General features: G+C 38.6%; 1 protein-coding gene across 7 annotated transcripts in view; it reads right to left on the bottom strand.

Moving 5' to 3' along the window:
• The window catches only part of usp7 (ubiquitin specific peptidase 7 (herpes virus-associated)), a 40,273-nt gene that overhangs the window by 19,159 nt on the left and 4,668 nt on the right, over positions 1–16,446 (bottom strand). For all 7 annotated transcript variants that reach the window (XM_079835195.1, XM_079835194.1, XM_079835197.1 and 4 more), the window contains exons 4-11: positions 15,852–15,990; positions 15,663–15,751; positions 15,480–15,588; positions 11,323–11,453; positions 6,390–6,444; positions 6,191–6,271; positions 6,011–6,101; positions 5,675–5,757 (exon numbers count right to left, since the gene is read on the bottom strand). In XM_079835195.1, coding sequence (XP_079691321.1) covers positions 5,675–5,757; positions 6,011–6,101; positions 6,191–6,271; positions 6,390–6,444; positions 11,323–11,453; positions 15,480–15,588; positions 15,663–15,751; positions 15,852–15,990 — 778 coding nt within the window. The remainder of the gene's footprint in view (positions 1–5,674; positions 5,758–6,010; positions 6,102–6,190; positions 6,272–6,389; positions 6,445–11,322; positions 11,454–15,479; positions 15,589–15,662; positions 15,752–15,851; positions 15,991–16,446) is intronic.

The raw sequence follows: 16,446 nt of genomic DNA, 5'->3' as shown, positions 1-16,446 counted from the left end.
ATGAGTGATGATGGCCATTTCATTTCTCCCTAAACTTAACGTCAGAATCAGAGACTGTTGTAAAGTGCAGTCTCTACCGTTTCTTGACGTGTTTGATAATAAAAAGAGCTATTAAAAGCACAATCTGCACAAGAGACGCCATTTCCATTTTGTAGGCCATGTTAATGTTAGTAGACCTTCCTGAAATTAAAGCACTGTTTATTTAATTAGTGTCTAGTGCAGGGTGGTATACCGGTTCATACAGAATACGGGTTTTTCTTTTTGTTATGAATTTTGATGATACCGCAATACCGGTATATGTCGCTTAAACAATAGCTGTGTCCCAAATGACGCACTTACACCATGCACTTATACACTATGTACTAGGGCTGGGCGATAAATCGATTTCATCGATTAACTCGAATGTGTAGTTTACGTCGATTTTTTTGGATGAAAATCGGTTTTCTCTTTAACATCCGCCGACACTCCCCTCCGGCCTCCCGTAATCCCAAATGGGCTCAGCCCGCCCCCCGCACATTTGCCACAGAGATACACAAACAACTAAGACAGTGTCATTCGTAATTGGTTCGGGGTTTCGCCGTCAGTTGCAGAACAAACAATAACCCGCTGCAAAGTGTGTTTTAAGTCTGAACGGAACCGCACTTCTCGTTTGAGCTGCGCGGACGTTTCTCAGCTCGGAGCAATTAATAGACAGTGCAGCGGGAGCTCACAGACTCACACACGGGCCGATCTCGTGACACCGTTACTACACGTTTGAATTCACCACATAATTAACATCGCTAGTGCGAAATCAAACATAGCTGATGTGGAAACCAGGAGAAACATTGAGACAACATGAGCAAAGATCATGGGTTTCAGTCACAAATCACCAACATTCACCATGATTTACCTTAGTAACACCACATGGATTTAATGTTGTTGTCATCATTCATCTCAGGGTTCGAACAACCTTTTGAGATTGAAATTCAGGCACTTGAGGGTTTTCAAGAGCTTCACACTTTTTCCAGCACTTCAAGGCTCTAAATATTACCCAATTTTAATTGGATGATTTGTAAAAAAACATTTAAAAGGGGTTTTGTGGAAGAAATAGGAAAAAATTATTAATTTTTTTTAATGTGTAGACCACGTGGCAAACAAGCACTTTTATTTTGAAAAGATGGGAAATTACCACTATAACCAGTAGATGGCGGCATAGAAGCACTTATTGACTTATTAGCCATTTACAATATACCATTATCCCTATGGTCTCGAATATATGGACAAAAGTAGGAAGTTACGTCTCATGAAAAACAAAACTTTTCTTCAAATTGTGACTAAATTACCCAGAAACCAAGTAAAGAGCTCCTTTAATAATCACTGAAGCTGTTGGTCAGTTCAGTGTGATACTATAAAAGAACAATGGTTACCTATATTTAATAAAGCAGAATATTTACATTTTCCCTTAAATTTTGCGCACATTACTGTTGTTAATAAAAGTTAATTTTATCTGCATATCAATTCCTAAACTTTTGACATGTATATTGTATATTGCAAAATATATGGTGCCCATTTATACTGTGGAATAGTCGGGGTTTATTCACATACTGAAAGTTTTGGACCCCAGGTATGTGCTACCAAGCCACACTTTTTTTTTTAAAGAAAATAAAGTTAAAACTTGTTTTGAACAATTTCTGTGTCATCTGCAGATTGATTTTAAGTAGGAATTGTAAATCTGATTTTTTGTGAAAACAATCAGGGATTCTTTTTTTTTAGGCCATATCGCCCAGCCCTACTATGTACTTATGCACTATGTACTCAACCGTGTAGTGTATGAACTTTACATGGTTATTTTGTCATTCAACATCAGAATCTGGTAGTGTCTCCCCCTCCACTACGTAATTAAATCTGTGACAGTAGAGTGCATGAAGTGTCCAACATACCACACTTCGTTTTTTCCATTAATTTAGTACATTATCCGGGTTTAAGTGCACTGAATTGGGACGCACCTGCTGTTCGGAACACGGGGCAGCGCGACACCGTTTGAGAGGGGTCCTGTTTCACTGTAGTGAGGACGCCGCTGAGATCGCATTACAGCCTATGGCTGAATCCGAAATCGCCCACTTTACCCTTAAATAGGGCATTGTTTGAGGGAACGGCCATTTGTAGTGGAGAACGAAACCATAGTGGACGTTATTGAGTGCACTCATTCAATCCCACATTGCACCGCAATGACAAGTGTAGCCTACACAGGGTTTTTCCTGCATTGAAAATTTTTTGGCGGCCGCCAAGACAAATTTTTGGCCCGCCAAAGCCTTATTTGATGAGTTGTTGTGATTTAGGAGTGTAGAATAGATGACTGTTCCACTTGTGATATGGCCGTGTTAACGGAGTGACAGAGAACGAGCAGAGAGCTCCTCCCCCGCGCGACCGCTCTCTCTTTCTATCGATGTCTTCTCATATTTCACATATTGGCTCATATTTCACATATTAATCAAAATCAAAAGGTCGGAAGCTGACATAAACATAAGTTTCAATAAACGGTAAAACATTATATTCTGTTATGAAGTGTATTCTGTATTGACAAATCTTTCGCGATGTTCTAACAGACGGGATTCGCACACAACGCGTCTGCTAATGTCCGATTCGCGAACCAATGACTCATTTGAATCGAATCATTTTAGCGACTGGTTAGAACTGATCCGTCCAACACTGAACGAACAAATCAGTATACAGATTCGTTCGTTCAGTGTTGGACGGATCAGTTGTTTCACTAGATTATATTTCACTACACATTGTCAACATAAATAAGCTGAATGACTGTGGATGTATATATATTCATTTACTCAGAACACCTCTGAAACGAGAACACAAGTGTGCTTACCCAATTTAGCAAGAGTGGATAGTAAGAATTAGTTTAATCATTCACAGTCATTCAGCTTATTTATGTTGACAATGTGTAGTGAAATATAATTTACTGTAGACTGGAGTTAGGTGAGACCAGAACAAAGTAGTTAGCTAGCTGATAATTTTACAAAATTGTATATGGTAGAAAATTAGGCTATTTGTTAATTTTGTATACTACTTTTTAATATTGATATGATTATACCAAAACAATTATCAGTAAATATTGTAAAAAATGAGGATCAAAAGAAACAAACATCAAGGTAGAGATCATACATAATATCAGACGTCAAAATAAGATAAGCAAAAATTACAAACGGTTTCTTTGCATTTATTTTAAATGTATTGTCAGTATTGCGCTCACAGATCACGTAGGTAGAGTACTTTTTTACTGTGTGTGTGGATGACCATGTCTGTCAGACACCACCGAAGACCATTTTTGACCCAGGAAGAACCCTGCTACAGCCGGTGTACACTCAACGGCTGTCAGACTTCACACACTGGTTTTCATTCACACCTTCAAGTGAACTATATTAGTGGATAACGTAGGGAATAGTGATTTCGGACTTAGCCTGTGACAACAGCAGAGAATTCAAACAACATGCGGCACATGGATGAGATTAACAACTCACCACATGGATCATATCGGATATAGACCGGAGCGAGCGTGCTTAAGTTTTTTATGGACATATTTAATCAACTCTAGTGCTGTAAACATGAGCCAGCAGTGTGTATGCGCATATATTTCATCACGTCTTCTTCAAATGAAATGTATGTGAAAACATGGACACTGATACTACAGCCATACGTCTGATCACGACCGCGATGACACAATGGATTATTCTGCTACAACGAAGAAAATTATGCAAGTTAATGGACTGACAATTCAAAGAATGTGCAAAAAAGTAACCGCTTTATTCTTTGTGTAAAAATGACGCGTGTCCTTAGTTCAGAGACTGTAGACTCTTAAATGTATTGCAAATATCCTTAGATCTTTTAAATGTTCTACCACGTTTCTCCTCTTTTTGGTAGTTTGTTGTTATATAGGGTTAGATTTTTAAAATGCTTAAGGTGCCCTCAACTGTTTTTTTTCCTCTCTCCATGTACATATTTTAAAACCTTAACAATACCTATCCCTAATTGCAAATGGTATGTGTGTAAATATATGAAGCTCTTTAAAAACCAAGCAGCGTTATATGGGTAAACACTGCAAATCGGCATGTTAAACGTTTAAGACGCTTGAATCCGATGTGAAATTTGTGTAGCACTAGGGGTGTGACCGTTAGTATATAACCGTGAGACAGACGGTTATAGTTAAACACCGTCATTAGAACTCTATAACCGCCAAAACCGTGTTATTAAAATATTTTTTACAAAAAAAAAAAAAATTCATTTTTTAGATAGGTTCCCTCAGCTGACGAGGGAAACGGAGGCGGAGTTAGTGGTGCTTCGGAGGCTGCTACTGCTGGAGATGATTCGGGAGAGGTCTGTGCAGCACCCCCTACCAAGAAGAGAAATCTTGGAGATCTCCTTAATAAACGGAGGTCTGAAATCTCAGCCCCTTTCCCGATCAGAGCGCACGCTGACACGGAGTTAACCCGCTATCTCCAAGAACAACCAATTGACTGTACGGCTAATCCACTAGCATGGTGGAGAGTAGGGCTGGGCGATATATCGCATGACATTGTTAGGCGCATCTCGTCAGTAAAGCCGGTTCCTTGATTACTTAGTAAATCGCCATCACCTGCTTTCAGATAGAGCGGCATTTACTACACAGAGCCGTAGTTCACTGACAAGCTGAGCCATATCGCATTAATTATCACGGACGTATCGACATAATGTCATGCGATATATCGCCCAGCCCTAGTGGAGAGACAATGAAACACGCTATCCGCTCTTAGCAAAATTGGCACGTAAATACATGTGTATTTGTGCTACAAGCACAGCATCAGAGCGAGTTTTTAGCACTGCGGGTAACATAGCTAACTTACCCCTGTCAGATCGTCACTAAAACCAAGTAAAGTGAACATGGTGTTCCTGTCACGGAACTTGGAAGTCGAAAAAGATTAGGAATTTAAAATGTCATTGCACTTTTTTTGTTTCCAGTATTTAGTTAGTTTAATTAAGGTATTATCACAACAGTTGTTGTTCTACTTTTTTCTTTGGTAAAGGTATGTAGATTTTATCATTTGTAATTTAGGCCTAGGCTACTCATTCATTTTTATGCAGCTCTTATAGAATTTAAGTAGCCTACTTGTTTTAAAGGATTAGTTTACTGTGTGATTTATTTAAAACATAGCATGTTCATTGCAAAGGTTTTTTGTTGTTGTTAAGGATTTGTTTACTGTGTGTATATAAATTAACTTATAGCAAGTAGCTAATCAGTGTCTGCTTGTTTATTCAAACTAAGTTGTCCTATAACTTAGTTGCCCCCCCCCCCGACGACGGTTATGTTACGAACCGTCACATTTGACTCACATCATAACAGTCATCACCAATTCTGAAACCGGCACACCCCTATGTAGCACACTTCGTTATCTCATATGTACAAAACTTAATTATGCTTCGAAACTGGCATTTATCATATTTTACTGTATTACCATAATCAAACACTGGTTTGTAGCACAAATAGTTACCATTTACTGCACCTTATTTTTCCTAGTAATTTATCTATAGCGGCTAATCAATTGGAAGCCTTGCATATTCAAAGAAAATAGAAGACATACAAAAAAGCAAACGTGACTGAGCATTTAGGGTTGTTAGCACGGATGGGAGAAGTATGCAAACCCCTCACCTGTAGACCATGCTCCCCTGCATCGTATTTGTTATCCCCATCCAGCTGTTCCACAGCCACATAATCCTTGAATGACTCAAAGACTGCAGGGCAGAGAAGATATATTGGTAACACACCTCTACACAAGTAAATCTGAGACTCTGTGCAGTCTACAACACTATTTTTCTTGAAACGGCTAAGCTGAATTAGCCAATTTTGGCGGATCAAATATACATTATGGAACTCAGTTGCAAGATGTTAGAAAATTCATGCATTTACAGACCACATTACAAGAATGGCCTTCCTGGAAAAGAAGGGAGGACAGCAAGACAGAATATCAGAGAAAGCCACACTTACTGTTTTTCTTTCCTTTTATGCTGAGCTGGATGTCATAGTAATCCTCTATTCTTTCTGACCGATAGTCCACATGCTTACACTGTATGTAGGACTGAAATAGAGAAAACACCCAAATGTGGTGAGGCTGAATCAATGAATCAGATGTAGAGCCAAACCACAGAGAGAGACCGGGTGACTTACCACCATCTTCCCTCGGAAGAGCTTTGGGATTGTACCCTCCACACATGTTCCTTTCATCTTGTTCTCTACATTGTCCAACAACTAAAATTGGCAAAAGCACAAAATTGTTGGACTCAAATCATTCTCAATCTGTCATGACTAATCCTTTACTTGATCAACAAGTTAAAAGAGAAGGATCCATGGAGATAGGGCTACTCACCACTCGGCACAGTTCCTGTACATCATGCTGCATGAAACTGTCTAGAGTCTCCCATCTGAGGAAACAGACACAATTTTTAAATATAAACATATGTATGGGGAATAAGAAGGATTCACATAACACCGTGTCCTAAGATGACGTGACGCCGCAGCACATGACAAAATGATTAACATGGAAAAGATACCTTTTTTTGTCCCATCCAGCCGGGGAAGCGAAATACGACAATTCTATTTTAGAAATGTTTTCTATTTTTTTGCGACATTGCAGCTGAAACAGCAAAACGTATGGCAATGATAATCTCAGGTACTGTTTATGTGCTTTATTTAATGTTAAAAGCTTGTAATGTGACTTTAAATGTCATTTAGTGCTCCAGCTTTGTATTCATAAAAGCAACAATGGATAATTCACCTCAGATCTTGAACTGTGAACAAACAAATGTATACTATAACAAAGATTGTTTTAGTAATTTAGTATGTATTTTTAAAGGTGCCATAGAATGAAACTTTTACTTTTGTAGCTTTTTGCATTTAGTTAGTCTGCCAGCTCAGAAAAGCTGAAAAGAAAACATGCAGCCAGTTTGTTAAAATCTGTCAGAGTTTGAAAAGGTGTCATTCGGTGATCCTTTTCAATTTGTTGCCAGTTTTGACGCAACTAGCTAGTTATTTGAATATGACCGCCCCTGAGCAACATACGAAGTCCGCCCTCTTCCCAGTCCATTTTGTACACAGACAGCGAAGTGGCTAACGAAGGTGCCTTTCGTTTTACTACAATTTCGCTTTACAATGAAGCAATCCTGGCATGCATTATTTTTTTTTTCAACTTTGTGTTAGGATGTACAGGCTCACAGGTGTCCTTACACAGAATTCCAGCTTCAGAAGAAACCAAAGCGAAATAGCTTAATTTTATTTATGAATGTAATGTCCCAGACAGAGTGGCCAAGAACTTGCCTGTGTGTGCCAAACATTTTTCGCCAGACTGTTTTCAAACCTTGGGCAATACGAAGCTGAACTTGCATCAAAGTTGCAGTTAAAGGATGGACCTGTACCTATAGATGTACTTTTTTTTAAAATATGTTTGTTTTGGTTATTGTTAGCAAACACCAACATCTGAGGAGTGTTTACTAGGAGTGTCAAACGTTATAGGCCTAACTGACGTGAGGTAAAAGCTTACAAAATGTGTGCTGACATTAGTTTTTATATGAAATTGTGAACGTAACAGTCCACAATTTGGTTGGCTAACGATATTTGTAAGTTATGCAGGTATTGTAAAGCAAGCAAGGACAATAGCAAAAATGGCAGATCATGGATATACGCTTGTATTTCAAAGTACATCACAGCTCCTGTGTACAAATGAGGTCAAAAATATGAGGTTGGATGCCATATCTCCCCATCGTTCATGCCGGACAGTAGAGATCTGTTTGCAGTGTATGCTCCCTCGCTGTGCAACAGCCAATCAGAGCAGAGCTCAACATTCTTATTCAAGACCCTTTTAAATAAGGTAATATCAGCCCATTTCATGGTTGTAAATGGACATGTAAAACTGTATATACCCAAGCCACATACCTTATGTGTGGATATCAGAGAACAATTTAAAATAATTGTATCAATGCATTCTATAGTACCTTTAAATTGTGTAATATTTGTGAATTTCATTATGTACTAATTTCCTTGAGTGCGCTGTCAAGATTAATTTCTGGTGCCGTGCACATGCCGCAAGGTCCCACCCACACGCTGTTCTGATTGGCTGTGGATTTTGATTGATTTTGTCACATCTCATAGTCACGTCACATCTGGAGTGATGCGCTATTACACATCTCCTGGACGAGTGCTGAATCTCAAGATCAAAACAGAGGCGAAGAAGAAACATAAACGAGCGATCTCATAAAAAGATGCATACGAAAAATAATGCGATCAGCAATGAACAGCATCTAAATTAAAAGCGATTTTCTCAGCTTTTTTCATGAAACATACCCACAATTAAACTCTTGATAAAAAAAATAAAAGCATGAAGATGGGTCTGTTCTTTCTTTGATATATTGCATGTTCAGATATTCACACAAGATATCCTGTGGGCCATGAAACTTGTGAAAATGACAAAAACGCTGGCGGTGACTGGCATATTTCATGTTTACTTTCATTTAAAAGACATAACCGACTGTGTTTACGATGATACTCGACAAGACAGGATTTAAAAAATAATTTTGTGTGAATATTCACACGCTGTGAGACGCATGGGTGCGCTTAAACTAGTGTTGCTAGAGAACCCAACAGAGACAAAGGCACTCTCGTCGATGTATGCTTGAACATTTAAATAGGCAAAGCTTACAAATGGGTAAATTATCAGTGAAGATGCGGTACTGGTCCGAGCGGGCAGGTGACAGTTCCGTCAACTGGCCCGAGTGTCTTTCACGCTGGCCCCGGGCCATCGGCAAGTCCTCATTGTCGAGCCCTGATTGGGGTCACATGGGGTGGGTTACACCAATAAGGGTTAAATCTTAAATCTAGATTAAATGAAGGTTTATCTAATAATTCTGTTGCACCAAACTTTAAAAGCAGGTTTACATTTAAACCATTTTTGATCCTGGATTTAATTTATATTTAAGATATTCCCTTTAATCCTGTTGATCCATAATTTTTAATTCAGATTTAAATCTCAATTAGGGATTAACTTTAAATTTACAGGTGAGGAGGTTTAAATAATACAAAGGTGCACCTACAATTAAAATATGTGGCTAAAAGAACAAAGACAGAAACGGTGGATGTGTCGTCAGTTCTGAGAGAGGTGTTTATTACAAATAAAATAGAATAAAGCGCATTGAGCAAGCAGAGTGTGAGGGTTGTGGCGGCCCGTAAGTTTACACCTGCTATCCTGTCCGGGATGAGGATCCGTCACTCATCTCGGTGCACCTCAGTGTTGGACAAAGGAAATGAGAGGAATATATTAAGCATTTAACTGTAGGGGTGATGAGAAATGAGAGGCGCACCAGCGATCACTGGCACATCACCTCATGACCACTCCACGAGGTGCTGCTGGGCAGTGCTAAAAAGGACAGTGCGGCGCTGTTAAAAGTAGGGCTGCTCCGATTGATCGGCAACCGATCTCGATCGGTCGATAATCGCTTTGGGATGATTGATCGGCGGTCTCCAAAAAGGCCGATCTCATGAACCGATCGCAGCTGACGACACATAAACCCGCACCTGCCGTGAGAGCTAGGGCATGATACGCAGCGACACAGTCTCATTCTCTTTCCAGCGCGGGTAAAATAATTATAATGCTGAAGGTGAGGTACAATTCATATTTCTATATTAAATAACTTACGCAGTCATTTGAAAACGTTCTGTGGGACGTAACTTAAGTTCACAAACAGCGCGTGAATCACCGCGTGTGCGCGCTCTCTCTCTCTCTCTCTCTTTCAAAATGCTCAAATGGCTTCACATCAGTGCATCGCATGTGCACTAAAATCGAGCTGCTCAGTTGACACAGGATTTGCCACTTTGCACAATCGAGGCAGTGTCACACACACACACACACACACACACACCTTGAAATGGTCAGATACACACAAATGATTGTACTAAATGACCGTCTTGACGAGTATATGCACGTAAACCCCGTCGTGACTCGCGAGTGAACGTTTGTGCAACTGCATGTAACCGTAACCGTGTTCGCTCTTAAAGTGACAGCCGTCGAATAAACTGCTGCTGTCTCTGAGTTTCTCTTTGTCTTGTGTTGTTTGATGAACCTTTATGACACTCACTGCTCTTGAATGACTAACTTTTGCAAACTTAAGTGTAAGGATTAATCTAATTTAATTTATTCAAGGAAGATCAATATTAATTTACATTTGATTTCTTATTAAATGTCTTTAGTATTTCTTACCTCAATACTAATGTTAGACCTACCTGAAAAATTGTTTTTAAAAACAAAAATGCACTGCATGATCAAATATTTAGGTGAGATAATTATATACATTTATTATATACATTTATTTGGGAAAGATGGCCTACAGTAGCCTTAAGTTATCTCATTTTCTAAAATAAACACTTGGTGGTTCTTAAAGATCTTTACTCAGTTAATTTAGAGTTAGTTTAATTTCTACAAATGGTGCAAACTCTGCAAGATTGTAGATAAAAGATTGCCATTCCCCTGCCATTCTGTGATCGGCAGATCATGATCTTGGTGATCGGTAATCGGCCCCAAAAAATGCTGATCGGAGCATCTCTAGTTAAAAGTGGAGATAGTCACTCCGGCAATCATCACAGTTGTTTTTTCTTGTCTCGGTTGTTTTGGCTTATGTTATTGAGGTAATATTACTCCATTAATTGATACTATAAATATATTTCCACGCTTTAGAAATCCGTCCTCTCTATGTAGTAGTTTATAAAGACAGCTAGCATTTTACGTGTTTATTTCTTTTATCGGCAGGAGTTACTTGCGTCAGAGAGAGATTATGGTGATCAATAAAGGAGGAAACGGAAATACGGTTTTAATTACTGGTTAGAACTCTAATCCCTGATTTGTTCTTCTGGATTTAAAATTAAGTGGTGCAACAGCTCGATTTAAAGTAAAACCCAGATCAACAAATTCTTGATTAGCACTAATCTTAGCATAATTGAATCCTTATTGGTGCAACTAAATAATTAAAATATTTATTACAACGTTTTAGAGGGTCTTTTTAAACATCGGAGCACTTTTTGACTCCAAAGTTCTTCAGCAGTGGGAACTGTAAGCACGATTTTTACAGGAAATTAAAATATGCTCCCTTAACTGAAAAGAAATCTGTGATAAAACCGATTCATAATTTAGAAAAATGATTAAGACGACCAACAGAGTATAAAACATATACAAGGAGTATACACATTTGCTCAAGAATGTCAACAGGCAGACGTGTCAAATGTCGGTGTCTGATTCAGTGCTTGTAAACAAAACTTACCCAAAAGACTTAGTCAGCTTCTTTGTCCCAACAGGCTTATCACTGTGCTGGAGCTCATAGAACACCCTCTGCAGGGCGAGGGGAACGCTTTTAGAGGAATCATCTCCCTCAGTGGGCATCATATAAACTGCCTAGAAACCAAAAAAAAAAAGCAGGTTCTCTTGACATATGCATAGCATTAACTTGTGCTTTTATTTTGAAAACAATATGCTATTAAAGGTGCAGTGTGTGATTTTAGCAGCATCTAGCGGTGAGGTTGTGAATTGCACTCCCCAAACGCTCACCCCTCCCTTTCGGAGGACATAGAGAAGCTACGGGGGCCCACATAGGACAGAAATGTCATCGTCGTAGAGAGCAGAGAGACTAGCTCTCTGTAGATAAGTTTGTCCATTTAGGGCTACTGTAGAAACAGGACAGCGCAAAATGACGATTTCAATGTAAGGGGACCCGCTGTAGATAGAAATGTCTCATTCTAAGGTAATAAAAACATAACGGTACATTAAGTAAGTTCTTTATACTCCATTGAAAACATAGTTATGTATATTATATTGCATTTCTGTCAATAGATCCTCATAAATACTACACACTAGGGCTGAAACGATTCCTCAAGTAACACGAATACCATTCAAAATTATTTGCCTCAAAGCTTCATTTAGGCCATTTAAATACACACGGTCATGTTGCAGAAAAATTTGCTATCCATGGACGCTGCGGATAACCCACGGGTCGGATGGTAAAAAAGTTAAATAAAAATAACACTCAAAATTACGGGTGGATGAGCGAGAAATCAATGTGTTGATTTTAATAAAGACACAGAACTCATTTCACGGTAAAACGCAATGAGCGCATGTCATTCTTTTACTTTCATTTAAAGCTAATAAAAGACGACCACAATGTGAGAGAGCGGCATCAGCACTGGTAATATAATTTAGTCTGGCTATTTTTAAATGAAGACAACTGTGTTGAGCTTCAGTATGCAACGCAGCACGTTTAAGTTTAATTTGCGGCAGTTTGCGCATCAGCTGAAGAGATACGTTTAATGGGACTTTATATACTTGAAATCTCCGAAATGTACACCATTTAAATTCTCTCAAAGCTAAGCCCAACAAAAAGCTGTAACTTTAGTGTGCGTGTAATGCGCAGCGCTCCTCCTTTCAGAGTTGCGTGCTTTCATTTGCATTATTTAAAAATATTACTTTAAATCATATTTATAGGTCCTAACTTAATAAAAACAAGGTGTGATACAATGATGAATAGGGGTGTAATGGTACACAAAACTGACCGTTCGGTAAGTACCTCGGTTTTGAAGTCACAGTTCTGTACAGCAGTTTTCCAAATTTGCGTTTTATTTATTTTTATTAAACAGTGGCTTACTGAAAAAATTGTGTCTGTCCTCAAATTAATTAAATTATAACCAAGTTTCTTAAAGATAATGCTGTAAACTGTATAGGGAGCCCTTACTTGCACTTTACAGTAATATTAAAGGTTAACAGAGCCCAAACTATTAGCCTAAATTCAGTTGCTATTTATGTTTAGATATAATAATCAACACTCAAATGCAAACATGTAAACATCACAAGGCAGTTTTTGCATCAACTTCTAAATCCAATTATAAAATGATGTTTTTTTCTCCAATTCGTTGTTGAAATATAATCATCACAGTGTCTGTCATTTTCATGACAGGTTTATTTAAACATGCATTAAATAATCAAGACATAACTAACAGGTTAAGTAGAATATAATGAATATATAGGCTAATATAGTGCATATATTTAGTGAAAGAGTGGATTTCTCTAGTGAACTCACAGCTGTGGACTCTGAATGACTTCTGAGGTAAATGTGATGCTTCGTGACATTGTTTACAAGCTGTTTTATTGTCTTTCCGCAGTTGAAACACAGATTGAGCGATTACACGACATTAGGGATGTGACGGTGAGGAAATTTTCCCACCGGTTAATTGATGTGACAACGCCGGTAATACCGGTATCACCGGCAGAGGCTTTTAAATCACTAATTCTATCTAACCGAAAGTAACATGCACACGACCGCTCTGAACTGAAAACGCGCCAGTGCGCACACACCGTGAATGACAGCTTGTCTGTAAATGCGCGCTCTGTGAGGCCATGGGTGCGTCTCAATCAGTTCCCTAGTTCAGTAGTCAGGGCACTGATCAAGAATTGATCAGTCTATGATTGAGATGCACGCCATGAATGAATAACAGTTTGTCCGTTAAGCCTTGTTTATACTCGACGCGCCCGCACGAGCGCGAGGCAAAAATAAATGCTTGCAGTCAGCGTAGCGCGGAGGCTCGCACTGCGGAGCCAGGCGAAAGTAAACAATGCGCGCTCTGTGCGGCCGTGCACATTTTACTTTCGGTTTTGAATTAGCGCCAATTCGGCTGCGGCTTGCTTGAATTGTGGGTTCATCAGCCTATTATTTTTAATGAAAAACACAACAACAAAACAAATGACAAACTCCCTTAAATAGGCGCTTTTACGTTTCGCTTTGAAACCAAATCTTCCGCGATCATCTCAGTCAGCTCCTCACTCTTAAATCTGATGAATGACTCCTGCCGCTGCCGAGACTCACGGTCGGATCCTGCTTTATTAAGCAGATACGTTCAGTTTTTATTTGTATTGTCTGTTCTCTAACTGAATTAAATTATTTTATTACTATAAAAAAATCAAAAAGGCGGTGGGCGGTGCCACAGTGGGCAAGTGATGTAACCGGTGTTGAGTCTGGACACCGGTAACACCGGCAACACCGACTATCGTAGCAAGCCTACACGACATATGATACATTTCAGTAAGTTGTAATGCATCCTCAACATACCTTAAGATATTAATTCATGTTTATTCTTTAGGAAGAGATGATCGCATTCACTCACGCGCCACAGCTTGAACTGATGCGCCCAGAGCCATTGAAAAACAGAGTTACGACCCTTTTTCTTCCAAGATGACAATAAAGGCTTATGTCATGCCTGAGCTGCAATTAAGCTGAAACTTGAAAGTTAAGTTGCACAACATAAATGCAATGTTTAGGTATTATTGTTATTTTAATTACTATAATTTTGATTTATAGGTTGTAGGTTTAGTTTTAGTTTTAGGTTGAACTATATTTACCTTTTTTAAAGTAATTTGAAATTTATTGTTATATTTTTATTTATGATTTTTGCATTTTGAACGTAATATGGCAATTTAATGCACTAAATGGTTTAGTTTTCACAGATATTAATGCATGCAATTTCAGCTATAGAAATGTAAATTTTTCTAAAAAGGAAACAAATAAGTTGTACATTTCAAGAGACCAGTCTTATTTTTCTCTTGTTTATTTAAAATTGCTCTTTGATAAAGAAACAGTACGTATTATCCGATTACTAAATGGAATAATCGGTAATATATCAATAGCTGCAGCCCTACTACACACTGAACCTTTAAAAACAGATTTAAAAGAATTAAGTAAATTAAATAACACACAACACTACCACTGACCAGAGAGCTTACATAATCAATTTGAAAAGTAGACCACTGCCATATAAATGTGAAATATATACTTGTAAGAAAAAAAGTTTCTTAATAAAAAATAAAAAACATCTTTCCAACCCCAAAATTCAGAATGGTAGTGTATAAAAACTACCACGCTTTTATCATTTTACATGTTCTTATTCAGAACAACATTGATTAAAGGTTTTCCTGTTAATAACAGGGCTTGCTGTAGAAAATGTGCTCTGCCAGCACAGGGACACAACGATACAAGCTCTGATAAGCAAGATTTTCTCTTATCGCTTCACATTTTCTTTCCACTATAAAATGAGTCCCCATCCGGTGAGATGCATGACCCTAATAAGAACCAAACATTACCAATAAGATTCAAAATATTGCCACACTTGGCTGCGCCTGAAAGCACACTGCATCATCTCTCATCAACTCAACATAATGCATCTACTTCTGTTAGGTGAGGGATGCAGTAGCAAAGCAGGCTGTATTCCACTGGAGCTTACAGTTGGAAATGGAAAATCAATTTGCAAAGTAGGACTAGTGTTTTTAAGTCATTTAACTCATGCACATCACAAGAAAGCATCATATAATTATATTCTGTAAGAATATTACAGATTAACAAAACCTTCTGATTGTGATAATGAAAGGCAGAAGACTCACCCGCCGAAGCTGGTTAGTGAAAAAGAGAGTCTGTAGTAAGCTGTTCATATAACATGTGGCTCCTTGATTCTTCAACCCCACGTAACCAGTGTGTTTCTTTGAATCCCAGCTGTAAGTAAAACAGAGATTAGCCAGCGTCGTAAAAGCTAGTCAACATTGAAAACATCACGAGAAATGACTTACGCCACGCCGTGAGGTGCATCGGCTTGAACGTAGACCTCAAAAGTGACCTTATCATCCTCCACAAAGCCCCGCTCTGGATCAGTCACATCCTGAAACCAAAGACATCCCTTTAACATCAGCTAATTAGCTCTGCTCCCCTCTGACAACACCAGCTCAGCAGAGAGGTTCATACAAAACGTGTTAACTTACACTCCATGACATGAAGTTGGAAAAGCCCCAGTCATTTTCCTTGTGGAAGAACAGGTGACTAATGCGGCGGCTGAAGGATTTCTCATCATCTTTGTAGTTGATTATTTTGAGCATGGCTTGAGCATGGCATGACCAGGAGCTACATACGAGGAGGAAACGGTTAGTTAAATTAGGCTTGCTTAAACAAGAAGTTGCTTCAAGTGAGAGAGAACTATTACCAAATAAATAAAGAAAACAATATAGAGATGCACCAATGTATCGGCTGATTGTTTAAAAACAGCCAATGATCAGGGCCGATGGTAATGTCAATCAAAATGTCAACGGTAATGTCAAACAAAAGGGTGCAGAAAAAATGTGTCCGACTGCAACTCATGCTGTGTGAGTGAAGAAAATGTCTCATGTTGAATTAAGGGCAAGTTAGCGTGACAATAGCGCATTAACAGTTAAAAAATAGCTACATAAAAGCAGGCTCCATTTGACCCTATGAATCACCCGTAGTTCAAGCAAGGGTTGCCAGGTCTTTTTTTTTCTTCCCTACCCTAAACATTATTTGTAGCACATCTCTCATCCAATAGTGGCAAATAGTACTGTGCTT

This window comes from Gobio gobio, assembly GCF_949357685.1.
Source record: "Gobio gobio genome assembly, chromosome: 1".
NCBI classification, from domain to species: domain Eukaryota; kingdom Metazoa; phylum Chordata; class Actinopteri; order Cypriniformes; family Gobionidae; genus Gobio; species Gobio gobio.
This window is presented reverse-complemented; position numbering and strand designations above follow the sequence as displayed.